At 36.9% G+C, this 27582-nt stretch overlaps 1 protein-coding gene and 1 long non-coding RNA gene across 5 annotated transcripts in view; one reads left to right on the top strand and one right to left on the bottom strand.

Moving 5' to 3' along the window:
• Positions 1-27582, top strand: part of LOC120528894 — a 92388-nt gene that overhangs the window by 43552 nt on the left and 21254 nt on the right. The window contains exons 2-3 of one of the 2 annotated variants that reach the window (XR_005633595.1): positions 20373-20513; positions 24148-24333. This is a non-coding gene — a long non-coding RNA (uncharacterized LOC120528894). Of the gene's footprint in view, positions 1-20372; positions 20514-24147; positions 27163-27582 lie in introns of those variants that run through there. The other variant, XR_005633594.1, reaches the window with a different exon arrangement.
• Positions 1989-25194, bottom strand: LOC120528870 (protein rapunzel-like). 3 transcript variants are annotated; one of them, XM_039752963.1, is made up of 3 exons: positions 9909-10006; positions 7336-7520; positions 1989-5858 (listed from the first exon to the last, which is right to left on the bottom strand). In XM_039752963.1, exon 3 carries the CDS (start codon positions 5774-5776, stop codon positions 5099-5101), a length of 678 nt encoding a protein of 225 aa, XP_039608897.1. In that variant the 5' UTR covers positions 5777-5858; positions 7336-7520; positions 9909-10006; the 3' UTR covers positions 1989-5098. The 3 variants fall into 3 exon arrangements, with proteins under 3 accessions (XP_039608897.1, XP_039608884.1, XP_039608891.1); XM_039752950.1 differs by lacking the exons at positions 7336-7520; positions 9909-10006 and adding an exon at positions 25114-25194; XM_039752957.1 differs by lacking the exon at positions 7336-7520 and having other exon boundaries at positions 9909-10016.

The following is a 27582-nucleotide window of genomic DNA, read 5'->3' as shown; positions in this document are numbered from 1 at the left end:
ACTGTAGGTATTGGCTTCAAAAGCTTTGTTGTGAAAAACTGAGATTTGGGACTTTGTGTTATTTGTGCATCTTTATTTTATAAAGATTTATTTTTACTCATTTTTTATTTTATTATTTGGAAATACCAGAATTTGAACATTATTTTATATTTTTGTCTGCCTTATTACAACATTTCAAAAAAATAAATCATGTATTATGTTCAAGTACTTGAGTAGTCTTTTCACCAAATACCTTTTTTACTCTTACTTGAGTAATTTTTTGGATGACTACTTTTTACTTATTATTTTGAAGTAATGCCATTCTTACTTGAGTACAATTTTTGGCTACTCTACCCACCTCTGCAAGTAACCCGGGCACTGATGCTAAATTCACTCTGTAACAGGTCGAAGAACCCTGCAATTAGGAAATACATACTGAGAAAGCTCCTTGGGCTACTGCAGTGACAAATGTTGGACAGGGCATACCAGGAGTTCCCCAAAAAGACCTGAACAGCTATTACCTCATTTAAAATATTCTGTCAGACCAGCTCAATAGGTTACAACTGCATCACACGCCAGGAAAAGCAGATTAAAAATTCTATAAAATGAAGAAATTTGAGAATATTCATATTGTTAGTGCTTCATTTGTTTTTTTCAAGACTCGTACAGCCACCTTGCCGCTAGTTTCTGATTTCTGTGTAAATGGGAAGACACTTTAGTAGCTTTCAGACTGCTTGTCCTACCTGTCCCCTGTGGACTTTGCCTGCAGGCACCTAGCATACAAAGAGAATAATACCAGCTTCCATCCTTAATGTATGAAACTTTGAGTTTCACACAATTTATCCCAGTTTTCTCAGTATCCTCCTGAAGGACATGCATTGTGAAATTACTCATGAGCCACTGAGGACAAGCAGGTTGCACAACTGTTTCTAGGTGTTTTCTGTGGGAAGGTATGCAATCGCTGTCTGCACTGTTGTTCCATTTCTGATATATATATATATATATATATATATATATATATATATATATATATATATATATATATATTTATTACAGTATAAAGGCTTGTTGCCAGGTCTAAGCATTTTATGCAGTATAAAGATGTCTCCTATGTGTAAGGTCCTCTGATAAACTAGCCGCTGTGCTAGATCAATTTGGAGACTTATTCCTGGTAACGACAGGATTAACTTCTTCAAGCCAGGATTGGATTGTACATACACTGATAATAGAGAGGAAAAATTCCCTTGTATCATGAACCCATGATTTTTAAGGAGTCATTGCAATGGAGTATTTTCTACTACAATCTTAATGCCATCACATCAACGGTCTTCATTATAATGTTAAATGTTTTAATTATAGATTAGCCCTTTCACAAATACCAATAAATGTGTTCAATAAAACAGGTCAGTTGAATGCATGTAAGTTCTCCCGTTGTCTTGATTGTTCTTCTATATTGATTAATAAATGGACTTTCAGAAACTGAGGAGGAGGCAGTGTCCAGTGGTCTGGTGAAAGGAAGCCAGTGGCAGCTCATGATTTACTAGTTTGGCCTTGTCTTTGAAATACGATTGTCGATGGAGACAGTACACTGATCACAGAGGAAGTGTTGGCGCAACAAATGGGTTGCCCCTTTTAATATTTACATAGTCCTTAACCAAAAGAGATGCTCGATGGCATGTTCAATAAAGCAAAATTAAACGCAGGTTACCAAAAAACTAAGTAAGAGGCCTCTGATCTTTTCCCCTGGCACTTTAATTTCACATAGGAGAGAGCAGACTGATGACGGGAGCTCCGAAGTGAGACGTGCCATGCCAAGACTGTCTTGCTTTTATAGCAGAGGGACCGCAGCTGATGGAGTCAGTTTCCCTCCATGGTGACTTCTCAGGGCTGTGGAAGAAAAAGGAGATATTACCATCAGCGATCACGTCCCCTCGTGTCCCAGAGTGGTACTGCTTACCTCAGATAAGCCTGGAAGGCAAACCTCAGAAGTACATGCGTGACAGAATATAAAGATTATCAGTACAATTTATTTTATAGCAATGGTAGTTTAAATGAATGCTCATGTCTAAAACAGAAATGTTAAATGCTGTAGTTTTATTAATTTTCTTCCAAATGAAATCGGCTATGAAGACTAAATATGATAAAATCTCACAACTCACAGCATAAGCATATCCATGGCTTCAAACTTTGCTACATTTGGAAAGGTATTATAAAAATGAATGAATAAGATTTATTTTATTAATAACAGGCAACAAAAATTCATTAAGACACTCATAATATTTTAGCTATTACAATTGCCAAGGATGCAGCTGAAATTTAAAAATAGTTTTGATAAAACAGCAAGCAGGGACAAAATTCTGTTCTAAAGAAGATGTAGTAATTCAAGCTGGAAAAAAACAACGAGCCGAGTTCAGATATTACAGAATTAAGCTTTTATGCATTTATATAAGTAACAGTACCAGCATATTGAATAAGGCAGCTGTATTTATACATAGGTCAATGAGATTAGCTATAAGCTGCATAAATATATATATGTATATTTTAATATGTTTAAATACAAATAGTTTAAAATGTATTGTAACTTTTCTATAGCACATTTAGCTGATGTTTCCCACATTTTATAAAGACATGCAAGCTGCAACACACAAGACTAGCAAGGTATGCTTTATCATTGCATGACATTTGCTTCAATTGCAGATATTGTTGTCTTTAGCTTACAATTAACTGATTATTACTGATGTTTGAAGTAAATAACAAAGATTACCACCGCCTCACAAAATGTGACATGCATCTAATGTGGAATGCAGTTTGATACTGAAGGTTAATTCAAAGATGGAAAACGTGTAATAAAAAGCAGGTCTTTAAAGGTTAACAGTATTTATGTACTGTATATCCACTTTGAAAGAAGTTTCCATTTTAATGTTTACAGAAACCTATGCAGTGAACTAGTGCTTGAAATAAACTGACAAAACAGGCTCACGTTAGGAGAGGTTGGACATGTTACAGCTAGTTAGAGGTTAAAGGCAAAATTACTGTAAAGTGCATCATTCCTACATAAGACCTCACTTCAAAGCAAGAGGCTCAACACAATTATCACATTAAAGAGCCAAGACTTCATTTTTGAGAAGATAGTTTTGTTTGGGATCCAGTTGTGCCACTTGTAGTGTCACTCTCACGTACTGTATAGCTCTCCAGGCTTAGATGTTCTCCAAACTCTGTTTTGCGTATTTCAGGGCCCTTTTACTTCCAGAATATGAAAGGGACCGAAAATTGTTCACATATGAGGGTGTGTGTGTGTTTCCTATGAAGGAATGGCACTTCCAACCAGGGCTTGTTTCAGCCAATAGTGTGTAGAATCGAGTCCAACTCCACAGCTATGGCCTGAACTGAATAGAAAATTAGACTAAAGGCTTTTACCTTACTTTATAAAAATATTTTTTTCATTAGAGTACAATCTATTTTAGTGGACTTACTTTTAACAAATTCACTTAATCCATTCCAGGGTCACAGAGGGCTGATGCCTATCACTGCAGCATGGCAGGAAATGGTTCTGGACAGGGGACCACTCTATCACAGGGCCCACTAACATATCCACAGTACAGAATCACCAGGTATCCAAATGCTAACATCTTTGGTTTAATTATTAAACTATGAATATTAGACTAAATTATTATTAGACTATGACAGGAAAAAGACGGTGTGGGGGCTATGGCACTGGCCTTTGAACACATGGGGCTCTGGGTCTTTATATTGTCTGACTTCCAGTCTGCTCCTGAGCAGGTCACATAACCCCCTAACCCCTTTGTTGCAAGTCTAAAAACATTGCACATATCTACAGCCAATTTAAAGTAGCCTGTTTTTGGTACTTTGAGTATTGTAAATTGTGATTTATCAAATAGAATGTAATATTAATGTACAGACCTGCTAACTGCAGATATGACTGCACTCAGGGATACGAATAGCAATGATAGAAAGGATGTGACAGACAATGGCAAAATAAAATAAATGGAACAAACTTAATTCACCTTGATAATTTTACATTTGGAGTGAAAGTGTAGATATTTAAAAGTTTGTTTCTATTAAAAAAATATATGCACAGCAATGTAGGCAATATGCTAGTGCAAACCTAACACTAACTTCCCAGAAATACTGGATCAGAGTACTATTAGCTTTGTTTTATTAATAAATTTTTCTTTTTCAATTAATTTAAAAAAAAAAAAAAAAAAGTACAGAATGAAATGGACATCATTGCTTTTATGTATGTGATTTTACATTACGTTTATCCAGAAAAAAAAAAAAAATGTATATATTTAGCTCATGTGGAAACTTACAGGAAATAGGAAGCGCCAGTTTTGGGCTCAGCTTGACTTAAGTACATGTTTCCTGTGCTGTTAGGCATATTATTATTATTAATAATGAAGCTGAACAAACTGAGGAAATAAAACAATACATGGCAAATTACTGTACAAACTGGAGCTCAGATATCTGCAATTAGTGCTGTGTACAAAGTCCACAAAATGGTCACTCATTATGTAAAGTGATTTAAAGGATAATCTCATTTTCTATAACAAGTGCATGTTTGCATATGTAAATAAAATAAATGTATACAAGCATATTACATAAAGTTGGAAAAGTATGTTTTTCTTCCCTTTTTGCAAAGGAACAGGTCAATAATCCATAGCAATGGTTAAACAGAATGCATGATTACAGAAAAAGATTGGAGAAAAGCCTGATGCCATTGTTGTAAAGTAAAGGCTGGACTTTTCACCAGGCAGAAGAGCATTTGATTAAAATAGCAGCGTACACTTTATGAACATATGTGTAAACTGAAATAGTATTAAGCAACCACATGACTTCTCACAGTGTGTTTATGTGTATTTTAGCTATACAGATACTTGACATATACTGATTATCTGTTGATGCAGTGTAAATACATTTAAATTTAAAGGTTGTTTCACGTCAGACAAGCCAAGTTTTGTACTATTTGCTGGTCAAAGTTTTTTCTGCATTCCTCACTAAAGCATCCATTTAGAAATGACAAGCAGTAGATTTTTTCTCTTCATTTTTCTGATGACAGTTTATTTGCATCATGTCTCTTTTGGTCAAACAATACTTTTGCTTAATGGCAGGCGCTCAACACAGTTTGCATTTGCCGCTGTACATCTTCCATTTTCTTTCCCCAGTCTTCTCGGATCTCATCCTCATCATCCTCAATGATAGCTGTATAACCCATCAGGGCAATGAGACCAATGCAGAACAAGTACGTCAATCGTGTGCACAGAGGCTCCATAATCCGACGATCGCCACTTGAGAATTTCATGTACACTTCCAGAATTGGTTTGCTGAACAGTTTGGGCTTTCCCATCACTCCATCATAGAGTGTATGTAAATTCTGATCTCCATCATCATTTGCAAAGCTTTCCTCAAATTTATTTTTTTTCTGCTCTTTCTGCTCAGGTTTAGCCTCCACAATTTCCATGAATTTCCGAAACTGATTTTTGATGTTCTCCTCTATTCGGGAATATTGGCCATCCAGAGTTTCTTTCTGGATCTGCATTAATGTTCTCTTATTTTGCTGGGAAATTTTATCTAACCCAGAGTGAACACTTTTAAATTCTCGCTTTAGTGTGTTGATATCCTCATCGTCTATATTGTGGAGAACAACTCTGATTATGGATCCTGCTAAACCAAATATAGGATTAACTACAGCAGCAGCTGAAGAAATAGAAGCCACACATTCCAGTGCCATTTTCAAGCCTTTTTTTATTTTCTCCCGGTCTTCTGAAATTTCAGACATGATTTCTAGTGAAACAATCCTCTCAGATGTGAAGTGGTGAACCTCTGCAAGTGCAACTGGAGAATATAATATCCGGAGATCACTGAAAGAGAAATATTGAGAGTTAGTTAATAAGTAATATATAGGATATTACTAGCAATAGTACAATAAGCATTTTTGAAATGACACCACCTCATATCTTAGATTTTTTTTCAATACCTAACATTAGTTTTAAAAGAAAAACAGAAATACAAAAACCATCATCTTCTGTAGGTGTCTCAGCTGCGTAGCTGTGAGATAAAAATATTTAACATATAATTGGGTGTCCCATTCAAACTAATATTCTTGCTCTCTAATCAGTCAATGGTAGATATAACTCTGATCATGACCACTATATCTGAAAATAAATGGACAAATGAAACATTGCAAATTATTTTGTATTTGTGGCAGAGCATGTGATAGATGCTTGTGGCAATGTACGGTTTTTAAATGAAGGAGTGCTCAGGTTCAGGGTGTGTGCAGGTGCACGTTGTAGTATGGCTGAGCAGCTCCAGAGAGATGATGCTGCATTCATGTGTGGACGTGCATGGCAACCAATGACCTCATTAGTGCTCTGGCGTCCATGATTGAGGCACCTATGCCCGAATAAAGTATGAAAAGGAGCCAGAGAAAGAAGTCTGGAGAAATGATAGAAGGATCGAAATGGAGAACAGAACAAAACGGAAAACAACAAAACGAAAGTTGAGTTAAAATGAAGGTTAAAGGAAAGTACTTTCAAGTGAAAGGAAGGCAGATTAATGGGGGAGCCTGTGTTGTTGAAGAGAGGAAGCAGGCAGTTGCGAATGTGGACCTTAGTGAAGTGTGTGGCTGGGGCTAGAAGGGACAGAAGTTGCTGGTGCGGAGCGCAAAAGGAGCAGGAGAGAAGTACCACTTTGTATGTTTCTTGGATGAAGGCTGAAGAATGGTGGCAGAGGATGTGAGCAAGACTTGGCATGGCACCCTGCTGAATGCCTGGGAAGGTGGTGGGAACCTAAGGTCAATAAAGGTAGACTCGCCTGGTAATGGACGTCTCCTCTGGTTGTGGAGACTCGTAAAGAATAAGCAGAGGAGGCATCGGTTTTAGAATGCAAGGACTGTGGCTCAGGATTGCTTTAAAAGGACAGAACTTGCCAGCGGATATTAACCTCATTTTTATGGATTTATTAATTTATGGATTTTAACCTCTACATCATTTGTTTTTATGGATTATTTATTAAGATGATGTATGGATTTGCCCTTTGAGTTAGTGAATAAAGGCACCTTCTACATTTGCACTATAATCTTGTTGTTTAGTGTCCTCATAGCCCAGTTCATCTCAGTTATGACTACTAATGGTCCATGGGTTCAAGGGAGTATGGCAGGTACAGCCACCCTGGACGATCACACTGCCATACCAGTAATGGAGTGCAATAAGCTCAGCAATACTTGGTTGGTAAAACATTTAGGTTTTCAAACTACCTTAATCCAATTTGGGGTCATATTCTGGCAGCATTAGAAACTGCGGGACAAAGCAGAATAGACATTGTGAGTTCTTAACTTACATTTAACTTGACAGGAATGCAGCCTTCCATTACTCCTTCAATACACATGGGAAAAAATATGTTGGTTCACTGTTTTACTGTTAAGGTGTAGTCCAAATAGTCCCTTCCTGGATATTAGGTTTGAATATAGTCTTTTCTTCAGGGAGGCTAAGGAGTGTCATCTCTTAAATACATTCTTGTTCCCCCTTTAAAAAAAATGTATAAATAAATAAATAAAAAAGTATAATGAATGGTGATGGAGAGAGGCATGCCATTCCCTGCCTCAGCTATGAAGCTGCCATGGAGGCCCTCTAGTGCAGAGGGTATGCTGAGACTGGCATCATGGCAGAGAAGAATTGAAAACTCTTAGGGGCCAGAAGAAAGGGCAGACCATCAAAGATTGCCTCTTATGTTCACATCGTTCCCCCGTATATTTGGTGGCAGCCTCCTTCCTGGTGAGCCCCTGTCTGGATTCCCTTAGGGCAGCATGGAAATTGTGGTTCTATAGGGCTGCTCTGTTGGATTCTGTGAGTGCCACCTGGAGAAGCTATCAGGAGGTGAATCTACTGTTCTCACCCAGAAGTGCTTCCTGGAGACAATGATCTGTCCCTGAAAGTACTTGTGGTTCAGATTCTAAAAGGGAGACCTCCATGTTGCTCAGGAAATCTGAGTTGGGAGGAGGTGAACAATTCTTGCTTGGAAGGAGTGGAGGAAAATGAACAAGAAGACAAAAGAAATAATAGTGATACTGTGGAATGTAAAGGACCTGTGAAAAATGATTCTGTGAATAAAAATTCTCTCGTTTGCACCCAGAACTATTGCAGTAACTTGTGTTCAAAGCTTGGGGCCCAGTGATGTCCCCTGGTGGCCACACCAAGTTTAATTCCCATCCTGATCTTTACCCCTGGTCACAATGTTATGATGGTGGATAGAAGTAGCATGTGCTCTGATAATAAGCTCACTTTGTAACAGAGTGAGGAACTCAGCAATTACGAAACTCTGAGAAAGCCCCTTGGGCTACTCCAACGACAAATGTCGGGCATGGCACACCAGGAGGGAGGGTTCAGGGCAGTTACAGTATGAGTGCTGGAGAAATTATGTCTCTCAGTTGGCATAGAAATACCTGGGAGTTGCCCAAAAAGACCTGGAGAACTATTATTACAATAAAAAAAATATTCAGGTCAGACCAGCTTAATAGGTTGCCACTGCAACACACACTGGGAAAAGCAGAACAAGAAATGTGAGAATACTGACATCGTTAATGTTTCATTTTGCATTGTAGATTGTTTATACTTTCTTTTTGCCACAAAAATAAGAAAATATTAAATTGCAACATTAACTATGAACAGTTTGAATATTAAAATGAGGGAAAAAAGTAAAACTATACAGTAAGGAGAGTATATTTGGCACATTTCCTAGCAATGTTTATTAAAAAAAAAAAGGAAAAAAGTCCTTGGTGTTGCTATTTGTATGGCGTTTACTCTTTCTGCAGGTGTTTATGTGGGTTTTTCTCCCAAATTTCAAAATGATTTAAGTTATCTGGTGACTATAAACAAGCCTGCATGAGTGTAGGTGTGTGAGAGTAAGTGAATGGACTGGTGCCATGTCCAGTGTTAGCCTGATGGTGCTAACTTAGATTACATTAGCCTGGGATCATTTTATTAAACTCAGGAGACATATAAAACACGGTTATCGACACCAGTGTCTACCTTTGATTGAACTCTAGGACTGAAAACTGAAGCCAACTGCTCAAAATTATATTCTAATGCATAATAGGCAAAGAAATCATGTCAAAACTGAGCAGGAAAATTTTAGCTTGTCATTTCTAATGAAACTGGAAAACTATTTACTACAATGATAAATGGAATAACACACTTGCCTGGTGTTAAGAACACTGGGTGCACAAAATGGGTTGGTACCACTACACCAGTTACATGGTATAAGCATGGGGACCCAAGTAATTGCAAAGGAACACGTGTATTTGGAGTGCTCTACAATGCACAATTTTAGACAATCTACTCTGCTATTTTAAGCTTTACTTTACTAATAATTAAGATTTGAGAGAAGATTGTAAATTATTTGTCTTGTACATAAACAGACTTTTTGAGATGGGTGGAAAAATTCACACCATAAATAAAAAAATTGCTTTAATGTGTTTATTTCCTGTGTCTGATTAGTTCTTTGAGCTGTGAATCTCAAATACCTAATCCTGTTCAACTAGATGATGTTAAAGAAAAGCAGTAAAGCATAAAATCTAATGAATCATTTCACAAGATATGATCAGTAAAATGTTTGACAACAACTATTGTGCTTGCAGGAAATAAGAACAAAGAAAAGGCTTATGAATTTAAATATGTTGTAAAAATAAATAAAAAAGTAAAACACTTGATAGATAAAGCTCAAAGTTGCATGTATTGTGGGTCTGCTAAATTACTAGCAAGTTTTTAAAAACATTACATTCTACCCAAGTTTTTAGCACTTTAGTTCTTCTTAAAATGATTACTCCTTTTCTTAATTAACTTCCCATAGGAAAGTCACATTATTCAAATTATATTTTAAAGTAAAGTTATAATTTAAATAGGTTTAAGCTTTACCTTGTTTCGAGCTGTATAAAATCTGACTGAAAGGGCAGAGTAGCGTCAGGATGTACAATGCTAACGCTTTTGCATTGTCTTCAATATCCTGGTTTCAGGCAATACTAACAAATATGTAACGAGCTTTTTCAGTTAGCACCTCCTCCTCCTCAACGACAAATTGTTTGAGGACCTGTTTCATTTGAAGGCCTGGAGTCTGCTGTTTGCTTTTGATTATTTGAATTAGCACTGATTTCACTCATCAGTTTAAAACTGACAGAAACTGAGTATGAATGAGCAAACCTAGTGCTGCATAATATTATAAGCCAGAGTCTATAGCATAGCATTTTTCAGTCCAATTTAGGATTACTGAGGGTTTGTTTATCCACTTGATGCAAAGCAAGAAGCAATCCCAAATGGCGTGTGAGGGGCCCACTTAGACACACACCCAAACCCACACACTCTTAAAAACAAGGACAATTTAAAAAGGCCAGCCAGCCTTAATTGTAAGACTTTGTGGATGTGGGAGGAAAACTGACACAAACATTGAGAGAACTTGCAATCCACACACAGAGAACGACTGAGTGCAGAAGTTGAAATCTTTATGCACGATCCATTAGACAGCAGCACTGACCAATTTAATGATAGTGATTTACAGTTTTTCATCTATTAATGTGACAATGCACATAGAAAAAGAAAGGATATTTGCTCATATTTTTAATTGTATATACCATTGATGCATACATTCCATCTTCCTCCTCCTTCATCCATCCTACTATATCCTAACTGCAGGGTCACAGGAGTCTGCTGGAGCCAATGCCAGCCAACAAAGGGTGCAAGGCAGGGCATGCACACACAGACACAAACACACCCAGCACACACTAGGGACAATTTAGAATCGCCAATGCACCTAACCTGCATGTCTTTGGACTGTGGGAGGAAACCCACGCAGACACGGGGAGAACATGCAAACACCATGCAGGGAGGACCCGGGAAGTGAACCCAGGTCTCCTTACTGTGAGGCAGCAGCGCTACCCGCCGTACCACCATGCTGCCCGCATACATTCCATTAAAAGTAAAAACAATAGTTTAACATTAAGTCAAAACAGCTTTACTTATATGGTGTACTATAAACTAATCAGTGACCAGGCTGAGAATTGAACCTGGGCCTGCATTTACAAAGTGTCTCAGAATTACTCCTAGGAATTGAACTAAAAGTCTCACTAGGAGCACTTAGATCAGAACATAAGCTTCATACACCTACTCCCAGTTAGGATTGAGAATTCATATTTAATAATAAATGACTATACAACAAGCTGCTCGTTGGAACTTGTAATGATATTTTGCAGTTTTCTGATACCAATGCTATGGTTGCACCACAAAGATGTTACTTTCTAACCTGCTTAATCCAGAATAGAGTTGCGGTGGGGCTGGAGCCTATCCCTGCAAGCGCAGGGAGCAAGGCAGGAACAAACCCAGGACTGGGCGTCAATCTATCAAGTGGGAAAAATTCCCATTCCCACCCACCCCTACACATCAAACACACAAACTAGGGCCAATTTAGCATCACCAATTCACCCCACCTTCATGTCTTTGGACATTGGGAGGAAACCCATGCTGACACGGGGAGAACATGCAAACTCCATGCAAGGAGTACCCAGAACATGACCTGGCCATTCTTACTGTAAGGTAGCAGCACTACTTCTGCACCACTGGGCCACCCTACCACAAAGATAATACTAATAATATTCAAAGTAGTGTTAGAAAACACAATAATCGAGGATATTATGCTAAGATCATGTAATTGCTGAAAGTTTTTTACAGCATCAAGAATGATACTGTAACAAGTACCAAGATGCAAAGCCCAAAACACAGACACCAAATAAGAGTAAGGTATGACATCAGGGACATTTATTTAACAATGAATGCTCCAGGGATCGTTGCTGTATTGCAAGCTATGCTTGCTTGGATAAGCTCCTGTTTCCCCAGTCTTGTGGGGATAGACATGAATCTCAAAGGATAATAGACATCTGGGGACAACTTTTTAAAAAGTTTGTAGTAAGTAGAGCATAATTAATTTGTACATTGTAATGAGTGCGATGACAGAAGAGACAGACACACACACACACACACACTCATAGACCACCACAGCTACTTAGCTCCACGAGTTTGAGAAGTGCCTCAGTTGGCTACGATATCTTTCTGTCATTTTGATAATTGCATTACTACAGTATATGGCATAACAGCAACAAACAGAGTTTAGATAAGCATTGTGGTCTATGGATATATGATGTGTTAAATCACTGAGGCTATTCTGGCATGGCATGTTTGCATTTCAAATTAGACAGTAACTTATTTTAGTTATTTATTTAGATGTGCAATCAGAAGGTGGATGCTGTGTAGCCTTGTACAGTACTAGTGTTGTTTGGCACATTTACTAATTCCAGTGTTTTAAATACTGATATATGCATTTCCTATGGCTCTTCATTATCATCTCTCTTAATGGTGGCCCTTTTCACCTCCTTTTGAAGGGGTGTGACACATACAGTAGTTTATTTCAAATGCATATGTTGCAATTCCTATTTTCATGAACATAGCTGCCAATTCTTTTAGACTTATATTGACTCCTACACTGTCATTGTAACTGAACAGAGTACACACTGCACCTGCGACAATGCATCCATCACTTATCACTCGTCCATTGTTGTCTTTGAATGCCAATGTATAATATGATGTTTCAGAAGGATTTTTCTCTTACTTTTAAGACATTTACAGTGCATCCGGAAAGTATTCACAGCTCATCACTTTTTCCACATTTTGTTATGTTACAGCCTTATTCCAAAATGGATTAAATTCATTTTTTTCCTCAGAATTCTACACAGAACACCCCATAATGACAACGTGAAAAAAGTTTACTTGAGGTTTTTGCAAATTTATTAAAAATAAAAAAACTGAGAAATCACATGTACATAAGTATTCACAGCTTTTGCTCAATACTTTGCCGATGCCCCTTTGGCAGCAATTACAGCCTCAAGTCTTTTTGAATATGATGCCACAAGCTTGGCACACCTATCCTTGGCCAGTTTCCCCCATTCCTCTTTGCAGCACTGCTCAAGCTCCATCAGGCTGGATGTGAAGCGTCGGTGCACAGCCATTTTAAGATCTCTCCAGAGATGTTCAATTGGATTCAAGTCTGGGCTCTGGCTGGGCCACTCAAGGACATTCACAGAGGTGTCCTGAAGCCACTCCTTTGATATCTTGGCTGTGTGCTTAGGGTTGTTGTCCTGCTGAAAGATGAACCATCGCCCCAGTCTGAGGTCAAGAGCGCTCTGGAGCAGGTTTTCATCCAGGATGTCTCTGTACATTGCTGCAGTCATCTTTCCCTTTATCCTGACTAGTCTCCCAGTTCCTGCCACTGAAAAACATCCCCACAGCATGATGCTGCCACCACCATGCTTCACTGTAGGGATGGTATTGGCCTGGTGATGAGCAGTGCCTGGTTTCCTCCAAATGTGACGCCTGGCATTCACACCAAAGAGTTCAATCTTTGTCTCATCAGACCAGATAATTTTGTTTCTCATGGTCTGAGAGTCCTTCAGGTGCCTTTTGGCAAACTCCAGGTGGGCTGCCATGTGCCTTTTACTAAGGAGTGGCTTCCGTCTGGTCACTCTACCATACAGGCTTGATTGGTGGATTGCTGGTTCTCCTCTCTCCACAGAGGACCTCTGGAGCTCTGACAGAGTGACCATCGGGTTCTTGATCACCTCCCTGACTAAGGCCCTTCTCCCTCGATCGCTCGGTTTAGATGGCCGGCCAGCTCTAGGAAGAGTCCTGGTGGTTTCGAACTTCTTCCACTTATGGAAGATGGATACCACTGTATTCATTGGGACTTTCAAAGCAGCAGAAATTTTTCTGTAACCTTCCCCAGATTTGTGCCTCGAGACAATCCTGTCTCAGAGGTCTACAGACAATTCCTTTGACTTCATGCTTGGTTTGTGCTCTGACATGAACTGTCAACTGTGGGACCTTATATAGACAGGTGTGTGCCTTTCCAAATCATGTCCAATCAACTGAATTTACCACAAGTGGACTCCAATTAAGCTGCAGAAACATCTCAAGGATGATCAGGGGAAACAGGATGCACCTGAGCTCAATTTTGAGCTTCATGGCAAAGGCTGTGAATACTTATGTACATGTGCTTTCTCAATTTTTTCATTTTTAATAAATTTGCAAAAATCTCAAGTAAACTTTTGTCACGTTGTCATTATGGGGTGTTGTGTGTAGAATTCTGAGGAAAAAAAAATAATTTAATCCATTTTGGAATAAGGCTTTAACATAACAAAATGTGGAAAAAGTGATGCATTGTGAATACTTTCCGGATGCACTGTAATGTGCTTTTTGCACACTTGACAAATATTTATGTATGTACTAGAGGCCTTTTTAGGAGACTTTTTGACTGTAGACAGCTCATCGTAATTAGAAGTTTGCTCTCTTTTGGACCAGGTTAACAAGAGTACTAGTAAAGAGTCTGTAGCTCAGAATCACTGCCCCTACTTTAAGCACTGTCTTTGGATTGGTTTAGAAATGTGACACTCAGTGAACCATCTAATTGTCCCATTCAGTTTTAAGCAGAATTCACTCATGATTGTCTCTACTGACTCAGCAAGACTAATTTCCCACAACCCTGCTCAGGATAAAGTAGGCTTACAAAATGGATGGATAGATGGGTTATCCATACTTTCATACCTCCTTACTGTTATGGCCACTGAAAAAGTCTTGTAAAGTAACTGTTACTGAAACAAGCCACAGCTATTCTTGCACTGTTTCTGAAGTCACATTCACTGTTCCAGTATTACGATCATCTTACACTGTGCTATTCCGTGCCTCTCCCCTTATCATCTGCAAAGCTCTGTCCTGCCTCCACCTGCCTTCTTGAACCTTCCTGGGCTGTTAGGATTTGAAGTGAATGTTCCAGGGTTTCAGATAATGCAGAAAGCTCATTGTACCTTTGTGACATTTTGTTGTCAATCACTCTTCCAACCTTGACTATCTTGAGGATAGTATACTGATCACTATAGCTATACAGTTTGCATCAATGGCCACCAGTGTATCAATGCTACGATACTGATTGTGGTTCATGTATGCATGCTTATCCATACTTGGAGCAGTGACCTTAAAGTGCATCCCCATTTGCATGAATGTAGCTTGTCTTGATATTACCTCATCTGGAGTGGTGGGTAAATGTGTATATTATCTCGTGTGTTGTAAGGGTGTTAAAGGTTTGTTGCAAAATTCAAAAAAATGCTTGGTTGTGACATTACCCAATCATCACTACTGAAAAGTGCTACACCTTCATTTCAGCTGACAGCACATACATTCTCAGCATAGATGGCGTAGTCATTTAACATACAAGATTTGTTATCAATATATTTCCATCTCTGTCAAGTCAATATCTTTTTATGAGTTCATTGTCACCCAGCGCTTCCAAAACATTCCACCTTTCCCAGGAGTTGTGTACCAATCTCTGCCTTAACACCATTATCTGGCAGATCCTAGCAAGTTAGAACAGCTCACGAGCTCTCTCCTGCATCCTGGTGAAGTTAGGAGTAGTTACTGAAATTATGAAAAACTGATAAAATACTTTGACTCCGACTCCTAAGAGTAGAACCATAATTTGAATCACTTTTAAAACAGTCAGGACCATCGTCCTACTCTGAGACGCTTGATAAGCACGTCCCTAAAACTGTGAGGTAGCAGAGGTAACCAATGTTAATTGTGATTCATAATGATGGCCAGAGGTTTTACATTAGGTGCCTAAAATTAGGTGTTTTTAAGATAACACTGTTTAGAATGTCCTTACTGGACTTGTAGAGAATATTTGTAAGATAATAATCATTTTTCTTAAAGCCCTAGCCCAGGACAGGATTATGAGTTCAACACACAACCTGAGTCTCTCTGTACCTTGAGACAAATAGCAATTTGAGAGAACTGTTGTCGAGAACACAAAACTCTGTCAATGATGTCACAGTGCTACTGTCATGTACCAGTGATGTGTCTTCCCTGGAGCCATTTCGTTATGTTTTTTTTTGAATATGTATTATTATATTTTGTTTTCTTTATTATTTTAAAGTTATGATGGTGGCATTAAATAAACTTATGTTATCGCCTCAATTTTGTGATATTTTAGTGACACACCTGTTACTGGTCACTTGACATGGAATTCATGTGACATATCAGATAATTTTGTCCCAGCTAAAAAAGATGCCACCACATGGTAGCCAGTATTGTTTAATATTTAGTGAAAGTAATCTTCATGTTCTTGTCAGTGTTATTTAAGAGAGAGAAACTAAAGTCAGTGTTAGAATGTTTGGCTTACGATCTCCTTTGTTTTTGACTAAATCCTAGCCAACAATCCTATTTTTAGTCTCTTATACTTTAAACTACAGCTTCCTCCTTAGTTAAGGCACCACTTTCACCACTTGGTTCAATACAGTTAGTTCCTTGGGTCCTCATTGGACCACTAGTTTGCTGCCAAATGTTTTATATATTAAAAAATACTTTAAGTAATATGGTAAAATATGGAATAAACTTGGTAGTTCCACCTCTTTTTTTCTTCCCAGTCATTTTAAGCATCTTTGCTTCAGAATGTTAGGTTTGATTACAGCCAAGGGGAGGGGCTATCCTGATTTCTACAATAGCAGCAGGTGTTTGATGGGGTTTCATTGTAACAGATCTCAGAACAGAACATCTTCTAAAATGACAGTCTTACTTACATTTGCACAATGTGTGGATTCAGACAGAATCTAATTTTAAAAAATAAATCTATGACCTCAAATCTCATAATACTGAAATTCGTAAACAGTGATTAAGTTCAGTTTATATACATTTTATAGCATTTCACAAACAGACATTTAAAAAGCAAGACCTTCAATGCTCCAAGGTACAAACCAGCTTGTAATTAAGAAAACATGCATAATTGAAAGCCCATCAGTAACTGTGTTTCCAAAATCAGCCTACAGCCATTCAACAACCAACATTTTCTTTTTGCCACCTGCTTCTGTTTAGAGCATATTGAAAAATGAACCTAATTGTGAATTTAATAGCCTGCATGTGTGTGACAAGTGGCATTTCACATTCTGTAAAACAAATCGGGGCATCACAAGATTTTAGGTCTCTTTGCTGACTTACGAAATAACATTTTACAGCTTCAGTTTTCCTGCCACATTCCTAAAAATGTGCGTCTGATTAACTGGCGGCTGTAAAAGTGACAAGTGTGTGAGTGGGAGTTTGTGTGTCAGTGGGCCCAGTGATAGAATGATGCCAGTCTAGAGTTGATTCCTGTTATATACCTGACAGTCTCCAGACCACTACAACCTTATACTAGATTAAATGGATTTGAGACTGTTTATGTTAATATGAAAGCAAAAATATTCAATGACACCAATACAGTATATAGATGCTAGTCAAGCATCATATACAGAGTTACGCCTTTTTCTTTTTTGGGGAAATGTTTCTCTTTAAAATAAAGCCATTATTCTTTATATATTGTAGCAATAGTTTTAGTTTGTACAATATAGAGGCACATAATTTACAGGTACTGTATGTCCTATTTTGCCAATAACTGCTATTTGATTTAATTTAAAAATATGTATGTACTGCAGAGATTACAATAATGTACTGTATTTCAAACTGTGTGGGCTTATGCTGTATCTACAAATCTCTATGGTTGACATACTGTATCTAGGATACCTTGTTTACATTCAAGACAAAGACAATGTTAATAGAAGCTCCATAAACATGTTTTTTTAGTCAATAAGTATTGTTTGACTGCATTACTAGTTCAAGGGTTGGTATTTCATAGGACACAAGCACAGTAAAATGTTATATTATCTCACCTGGTGTTAAAGCCCAAGCAATGCTGATCTATTGAAGGGACACTGGGGTGACTATTGCCATTTCTTAATGAAAAGAGGACTTTGTTTTCAAATAATCTCATCCTAGTTGTCTTTTTTTCAGTTAACAAGGTTTTTTGTAAAAATGTTTGGAGCATACACTGAATTAAACTAAACAACAACAGTAGCACAATCAACATCTACGAAGAAATCTAATTGTATTAGATAGATAGATAGATAGATAGATAGATAGATAGATAGATAGATAGATAGATAGATAGATAGATCGTACTACATATGCCCTAATAGAGAAATTTAGCAATTTATAAGGCTAAAAAATTAACTTCTGTTCACAAACAATAGTGCCAATATATCCATTCATTTTGTACAGTGGAGTTCAAATGACAAAATAAAACATTTTTAAAACAATTACTTCAATTTCTTAAATTAATATGGAATCTATATAGATAGATACAACTTTTTTGTCCCCAGGGGGAAAATGTTTTTTCACAGAACTTCCTTAATTTAAAAAATATCTTCCTTTATTCTGATTTACATATTGTATCCGTTAAGAATAGAGTTGGGTAACATAATCTTACATTTTGGTGTCTGTCATCTGTAAGTCAGATTGTAGCTCACAGATATCAAGTGTTGTGTGAAAATGTTGAAAGCGAGTGGTTAGCGAGACCAAATACAAAGAAGAAGCAGCAGCAGTATTTCTGAGTTGTGGTTTTTTGGCCTTGATCATCTATATCCATCCATCCATCTATTATCCAACCTGCTATATCCTAACTACAGGGTCACGGGGTCATCTATATCTATTGCACAAAGATTTACCAAAGCCATCATCTGGAATAAAATATTTTTAGTTTCTGGTCCACAGTGTACAAATACCAGTTATATAACTCTAATTGGTTTCTTTTTTGATTAAATCAAAGTTTATTGTATAAATTTAGTGCAACATGTAAGACAGAGATGAAAACTAATTGAACAATTTCGCCAAAAACTAGAACAGAAAATAATACATTTTCTTAGAAATATTTTTGTACAAACAATAGTTATGGAATATTGTAGTCAAATTTAGCATTACTAAACTTTTACAGTTCTTTCTTCATCACAACAGAAAACTTCAATTGAGATATGAAAATGAAACAAAGAGTGATGTACAAACAATTTTCCAAGAGGGTGGTTGCTTGATTTTCAATTTTACGCAAATTTTGACATTTTTCTTATAGCACAGAAATATGTGTATGACTGTTGCACCCATGTTTTACCACACTGGGGATTTTCTGTAGACTCCAGTTTTACATGGCTGGATTGATTAGTGACACTAAACTGGCCGAGTGTGGTTGTGTGTGTGTGACTGCGGCCCATAATGGATTCTCAGTCTGCCTTGTGCTCACTGGGGTAAGTCTGGTTTCTTGAGACACTGACTCAGGTGTGCAAAAGACATGAACATATAAAAAATCTGTAAAGCACAGGCAGTGTTGAAAATGTTAACTAAATCTGCAGGAATAAACTTAAACTGAGCCTGACTTACTGTGTGTTTTAATAAATTAAATAAATATAAGTACCGTATATAAAATAAATATAATTTATTTTTTCTTGTCCACTAAATTAATTTAAAAACGTAATGTTAGAGGAGGCAGAAATAAAATTTAAATAAATATGAAATATTTCTGTCATTACTTTATTTACCAAAAAGAAATTAATGAAAATAAGTGCTTTCACAGATTGTACTAGAACCGAAAAAGATAAAACACCTACACTTTAGTTTTGTAATAGTATTTTTATTATTTAAAGAATAGGAAGATAGATCAAATACATGCTGTACAATCTAAAATAATCTAAAGATGTAAAAAGAATCATTAAAAGACACAAGCACTAAACAGCATTTGGCAAGATGTCGAATCTGCTCTCTATTTATTTGTTCATTTGTTCTTTAATTCTTTTCAGGGTAAAGAGCATGACTGGTCCTATACTTAAATATTCAGACATACTAACACCCTGCCGTGTATGTGACACTTGGTAACAACTACATCCAAACTAATTCAGTTCAGAGTCTCTAGTCAACGTTTCATGGACGCCTTATGGAGAAAAACTGGAATGTCCATAAAAACCCCAAGTAAACTCGCAGTGACCTAAGTGACAAATGAATCCTGTGAGATAATGATGTTAATTACTAAACCATCACTCCATTTTATTTGGATTGCTTTGATTAAAATGACAGATTTTTGTCTTTCCTTTTATTAATCTGTATTCTCATGAAGAAACAGCTATGGTATTGCTTTAATTAAATACAGGCAGGTTTAAAAATGTCAGGTTATAAAGCCCTTGAAAATCTGTGTCAGTTATTTTAATAAAGGAAAATACCTCATCTTAAAAGCATATTATACCATTTTAAGTGAATTAAGATAGTTCTAATCTCTCTGTGTATAATTATAAATTATTAAACTGGAAGGCCCTGATTTACTGGGTACATTGACATGTCATGTTCTGATATCTGCTAATGGCCCTAACTGCTGAATAACAGTTTCTTTCAAAATAGTTTCCCAACATGCCTTGCATCCTCTGACATTCCATTTCCTTGCAGCAGCCAATAAACGTCTGCCACCAGCATGACTGGCAGGATGAAGATCCAACAGTACACTGAACTGCCTTCTTTGTCAAAATCTGGACATTGTGGATAATTCTCTGCAAGTGCAGGAAAAACAACAGATGGAACCTTGGAAAAGTAAGTTTGAGGAACAACAGAAACTTTTATTTAGGTATGTGGCTGTTAAAAGCATGATTTGTCAACATTGAAAGGAAAAGAGATACTGTGGGCAAAAGCTGAGAGAGTCAATGAGGAGGTTCTAGAGAACTGAATAAGAAAATTTTCTTTGTATTTAACTGTTTGTGTATTCTGGTTGAGTTACAGTTTCTGTCTAATAATTTATTTGATTTTTATTACTGTGGCTTTTCTTTCTTTTTTTTTTTGTTTTTTCTTTGTCTATTATTTCTATCTGCCAATGTTTCCGTATAATTGTAGAGTTTTATTAACTTATTCTTTTAGGAGTATATTAATGTTTCAGGAGTTTAGTTTTACTATACACTGGTAGATTATTTCAGGGAAAAAATTCAAAGTTTACTGCAGAATTCTGCTTTTTTTAAAATACTGAAAGGAATTTAACCGCTGAAATCGGAACAAAAAAAAAACACTAGTTTTTAAACAGTTTAGTTGTGTTAATCAGTGACTGTGGGTCTTACTAACCACGTGACATTGGGCTAATTTCACGTATTCACAGCAGTGGAGTGTTTAGCATTACAGATCTGGGCTCAATTAACAGTCTGGCCATTGACTGTGTGGAGTATGCCTGCCGTCCCTCTGTCTAAGTGCTTTTTTTCTGTTTTATTTTTTACTGGATATTGTGGTTTTCCTAAGACACGTCCCAAAGACAAGAATGTTAGGTTGTCTGGAAACTTAGTATGAGCAATGGTTGATGGGTGCGATTTGTGCCCTGTGGCAGACTAATGTCCTGGCCCCTGGGATCCCAGATCAGATTTAAAAGGTCAGAAAATGGAAGTGTTATGAATGGATGGATCATTGTTTAACAAAGGGTTAAACATATTTTCAGTGCTTTCATATCTAGCTTCACATTTGCCTAAAATTAAGTCTTCTCCCTGAATAGTTTTATGCAAAATGAATGCAAAACAGTTGTCTGACTGAAATGGTTATATTACCATAATGCAATATTGTAACTTGGATTTTTTTCTCATATGTTGTATGTTATAAATATTATTTAGCAATCTAATCTATTACTGAAATTCATTTTTAGTATTTTTAAAAGGCACTGTGAAGTGCATGAAAAAGTGACATATCACTTAATAGCTTTAGAAAGGTGCCATGTATTTAGAGTGCCCTATTGATTTGATTTTGATTAAAACTGGAATTTCACTTTCTATACTGGAATTTCTATTTCCTATACACAATCTGATTTACAAACCTCATTTGTATTTCATAATTTATGTGTATTCAAAAATTGCCTTAAAATGAATATAAGTTAACAAAGAAAAAGCCAAGAAAAAAAGTTCCCAATGATGCCTATATAGTTTCACTTTTGGTTTAAGTTACTGGTTTGGAATGATCAAATGGCAGGTATGGTCTGGACTGTAATGACATACTTTGTGTGCTTGAAACAGTAAACGTGATAATAAACCAAACTATACTGAACCATGGATGGGACACTCGTCACAGGATGAACGTGCTCACATACACCCACGCGTACTCACACTGGACCGTCACCAATTAGCCTTGTTGATTATATAAAAAAAGTCTAAATCAGCATAAGCTGCTATTATTCAGGGTGTTAATAAGAAATGTAATAATTTGCTTCATGACGTAGAAGTACAGAAGTTACATCAAACACTGAAATAGTAATATGTGTGCTTCAGTTTAGATGTTTGGAGTCTAATTATTCTCAAATGTAATAGAAATGTGTCATATTTCACCTTCTGATAGTCTCCACAGCGCTAGACCACCAGATCACCAGTACAAGAATCAAAAATAACATTATATACAGTAATCACTGACCTTGAAATAACATAATATTCATAATCACTGATCTTGAAATAGACTAAAATGATACCTCACATACTTATATTTGAAATTTTTCATTTCTAACCTTATGGGAGTGGCTCTTAGGGGCCTAAACCACCAGTAAACAATCCAGGATCAAAAATATTATAAAAATTATGAAAAATACTCATGATCAGCAACCTCAAAATAGCATAAAATATCATTCCATATCCTATATTATGTATTCTCCTTCTTTCAAAGTTTGTATAAAGGACCCCATTAGGGTTAGGGTTAGGGTAGGGTTTAATTTCCTGCACAAAAAGTGGTTCAAAAATGGCCTAATATTGAGGGTTTTTAGGGTCTCAAGGGCCAAACATAGGGGAGAAACCCCAAAAATCTTGATGTCTTGCATACCTAGATATCAACATGACCGAACATTATATCATATCTGGGGGTTTTCTCATACTAGTGAGTCAGAATGTGCCAGACAGAAAAACTGAAGAGATTTCAAAGCATTCATAAGTAATTTTTATGAACACAATTAAGATGTATTTTATAAGGTGATACAGTTTTCCACTTTGGGATGGTGTTCACCATGAAATTTGCTATGTAAGATAAACATTCCTTTTAAATAGAATTAATAGGTTTTGATTATGCAACTTCAAACAAATACAGTACAGCCACATTAAACAGAGCATCTAAAGAACTGTAAAATGCAAATTTAAAACAAATATTAAATGTTCCATCTTAAAAGGATGATAGGGAGGAGTTCCTTTCCAAACTGAACTATGCTGCAAGTCCCAGCCTAGTGGTGGAAAAATATTTAAGTAGCATCTACAGTTCTTAATATTACAAGTTAATTTGAATTTCTTTATTATTTATTGATTAAAATAGCCATAGAGTTATTTTAAAACACAAGCTAAAATTGATCAACACAAACAGAAAAAAAAAGATCCACTGCCTGCCACATTAGGTGTAGTTTGCAGAATCCTAAACTAAGCTCACTGCACTTGTTTATTTTGCAAGTGTCCTTTCATTCCTCCAGGCATATACTGTGCCTGCTTGTTACAAATTCCAGGTCTTTGCCTTCCTATAGCATTACCCGCAAGTCAGGAACCAGCATTATTGAAGACATTGGCTATTCTATACAATCACTTTTCAGTGTGCATTCAATATGAAATATTAAACATGTTGTGTTTTCTTGTTTATAAAATACTTTTTTTTTCTGTGGTAGACATGCAAGTAAGAATTTCAATGTACCCTGTACACATGACAATAAATTAGAACAGATCTGAATTGAACCCTGGATGAGCCACACTCACAAACCACCCCAACTTACTCATGCTGGACTATCACCCATTAACCTAACACATGTCATTATTATATTCTAAATGTGGAAATTTAGTACACTTTTGACATTGGGCAACACTGGGAGTTTGCATGTTCTCCCCGTGTCTGCGTGGGTTTTCTCCGGATGCTCCGGCTTTCTCCCACTGTACAAAGACATTCACGTTAGGTGAACTGGTGATAGCAGATTGGCCCTAGTGTGTGTTTGGTGTGTGGGTGTGTATGTGTGTGGTTGCCCTGTGATGGAATGACACCCTGTCTATGATTTCATCCTGCCTTGCACCCTAAAATAGCTGGGATGGGCTTCAGACCCTCAGTCCCACCCCATGACCCTGGTTTGGATTACGCAGGTTAGAAAAAGTCATGACATAATATTTTGATATTTTAAAATTGTAAACTTTCATTTAGTCATTCATGTGAACCACTGATATCATCAAATTGATTTTATTGTATATTACTACAGGCAAAATGTCAGGAAAATGACAAAACTGTAGAAGACAAGAAGACACAGAGCAACACCAGTGTTCATGCAGGCAAATGAATCACCATAGAAGACATACAAGATGCCTGGTCAGACTTTTCAACCGTAACAGTCCCTTCGAGCCACTTCAGTCAGCTTGTCATCATTATTTCTGTTTAGGTTTAAGTGGTAAGCATATCTTAAAGGTTTGTTTATTCTAAAAATTGACTAAATCCTTGCTTATTCATTTGGAAGTAAGTATTAAGGGTGGAGGGCACCTGCATATGATGTTTCATAACAACAGTGCTCTTTCTTTCTCTAAGCCCAAGCTGGTCTGCACTCAATGTGTTTGTCATTTTTGGCTCCCCCTCTCTCCCTTCCGCTTCCCTCTGGCTCCTCCCCATTCATCTCTCCATTATAACTGTCTGATATACAAGGCCTTGTGTTCCTTTTAAAGGGTAGAATAAGAAAAAAAACTATGAGAAAAGATGTTCTTACACAGCTGACCAACTGCTGTTTTGTAAATAACCCTAACATGTCATTCTTATTGAGGCATTAGGGGCAGTTAGTGTACTATCCTTCCTTTCCTGGCCATTTCTGAGATGTCTGTCTGTGTACACTGTAAACAAGTCGTATGCTTAGTTACAGTTTACCTTTGTGCAGTCAGAACTGTATACACAATGTGGAAACAACCAAAATGAAATACTAATAAATAAAAATGAGAAAAATAATTGGCTCTTCTTCTTTGGAATTCTCCTTTACTTTCTGCTGTCCCTCTGCTAACAGTCCCATTTTCCTTTCCCACTCTCATTCCTATTCCCTTAGACAGTGCCCAGCTCAAGCTGGCCTCTTCCATATAAAAGCTTCACAGGATTTGGACAGTAGGTGTCCTATCATTGCCAGATCTATCCCTTCTGCTCTTCACAGTGCTGCTATGCCATAAAGACAAAAGGCTTTATTACCACTCACCAGTTGTAGTCTTGCCTCCCCTTCCTTTCTCACCCAGTTCCCAGCCTCTTCTTCTTCTTCCCAGCAATCCCTGCATAGGGCACTCCCATGTAGGTTAAAATAGCAGGGGAGATTCAAAGGACTGTACCACTGAATGGTAGCTCAGCTGTTTGCATAGTGCTTGTCCAGACAAGCTGTCACACTGCTCCATTCAGCATTTAGCCCCCAAGGGCTTTCCAGTAATTAAACACAAGATAATAAGTTCTTAGAGGTCACTAACGAAATGTCTTCACCTACTTTATTATAATCATAATAGCCAGTGTCAAAAAAATACTGAACAACTTGAAAGGTCTATTATAATCATAATAGCCAGTGTCAAAGAAATATTGAACAACTTGAAAGGTCATATGCAAAATCAAAAACAAAATATTCCTCTAATGTCAGTCTGTGTGATTTGGTGGCTAAATGGGTGCTTGAATGGTGAGTAGTAGACACTTCTATTTGGCGTTAGAAGAAAAGGGTGAATGACAGCAGCTGGTTACCAGTTTAGAGCTGCCAAATGCTCATGTATGAGTGGAATTCACATGTTGCCAAATCAACCAGATCCATGCAGTGGCTTTCTTTAAAAGTAAAGATATATATAAATTCAAATGTAAAGCTTTTTTCAAGGATCATTTCATGCCTGGGTTTTTTTTTAAGTGGTGCTTATTTGCCACCTGCCACAAATGGAATCAGTTGCTGAAATCTGACCAACCGGTCTGAAACTTTGCACCTGTTATCACAGATTAGGCGTGCTTTTCAGCATGTGGGCTACACACAAAAACCTATTTATTTTAAGCAGTGCATGCAGCTCTGAAGACAGATATCTCTGAACAGATAACACAAACGGATAAAATGAAGCCTGCCAACATGTAAAAATTCTGGTTAATCATATTGTAGAACTGAGTAGATAAAATCAACACGAAAAAATCTTGCATAACTACTTGTTACAGCTTCAGACCTTTGGACCATGCTTATGAATAATAATGATTTGGTAGGCTACTGGTTATGATTTCTTGTTAAAAAAAGTATGGTGTATTTAATTCCTGGAGTGGTTCATATGGGACTTTAAGGTATCTTATTGAAAAATCAGAAAATCTCCCTTTCCTTATTTATACCCGGAATCTAAAAACAAAAAAATGCCCTTTTTCTGTCCATCCTCTAACATTGTTGCACCCTAATGTTAATGTTCAGAATTCATTACAATTTCTATTTCAAGTGTCAAAGACTTCAGTTATTACAGGAGAATGTGGGCATGTAGTATCAGGCTTTGTAGGCTGATAGATGCAGAGGACAGAAAGATATGAAAAAAGATGATCTGCTGTGGCAACCCCTAATGAGAGCAGCCAAAAGAAGAAGAATCAAACATGTCCATTATTATTCATTTACAATGAACTGAGCATATTCATTTTTGAATACAGATGTACAAAAGCCCCTTTGTGGCACAACACTACACCAAACAATGTTGTGTGAAATTCACATGACCTCCCTGTATGCCAGTGGGTTACTCAAGGGGATCTGATTAGCTTCCATAGTTCATGCCTGATATGATAACTGGAGAATTGCACTTATATAAACATGGATGTTTATGTTCATCTTTCACTGCACTGGCACAGAGACTCCAGAAACTCGTGCCTTGATGTGTCCAGTTTAGGTGCTGAACTCTAAGTATTCTTCTTCATGAAGGTTTCTTGAAATTATTACATATTGTATAAATCATGTTTTTTAACAAATTAAAAAAATATTTTATATTAAATTGGTTGAATAGAATCCTCTATTAGTAGCATTTTGGTCAGACATGAAAGTAAGAAATTTGTGTACTCTGTAAATGATACAGTAACTTTGAACTTGAAAATTGTATTATGTCAATCAAAGGATATTGAACTTTTTATATATATATGTGTATAGAGTATAAATGTATAACAACTCCCATGCTAAAACCAAACTTAATTTTATATTTTTCAAAATGGTTGAATCCAGAAAACATGGAAACAGAATAACCTGTTATCCATCTTAATAAAAGGACAAGTGCCTGTGTGTCCATTTGGTTGCTGTGTCTCTGTTATGTCCATTTGATATGGGATTAGTAAAAGCAGGAACTATCTCTCACTACAGCCTGCAGAATGGGGAGGAACAAGATTCTATGGGAGGAGCTGGATGTTCAGGGTGGATCTTGCAGTTAATGTTGGGTGGAAACTCATTTGTGCTCATTTTATTTTTTGCACATGTAAAGTACTACAACTAACCTACAAAACTACAATATCACTGTCTAGATACTATTGGAAACAACGGCAAAGGCTTCAGCCAACTGCTAAAGCACCAAATGAAAAGCTGTTGTACTGTGAAAAATAGTAATGGGTCATCAGAAAATTTTCAAACCACTACTCTAATTATGTGGACTTTCAAAGTAATGTCACTTTTGAAAATATTACGCTGCTGTTGTTTAACACG

The sequence above is a fragment of the Polypterus senegalus genome, chromosome 1 (genome assembly GCF_016835505.1).
Source record: "Polypterus senegalus isolate Bchr_013 chromosome 1, ASM1683550v1, whole genome shotgun sequence".
Taxonomy (NCBI): domain Eukaryota; kingdom Metazoa; phylum Chordata; class Cladistia; order Polypteriformes; family Polypteridae; genus Polypterus; species Polypterus senegalus.
Note: the sequence above shows the minus strand (reverse complement) of the source record. Positions and strands in the feature narration are given on the sequence as shown.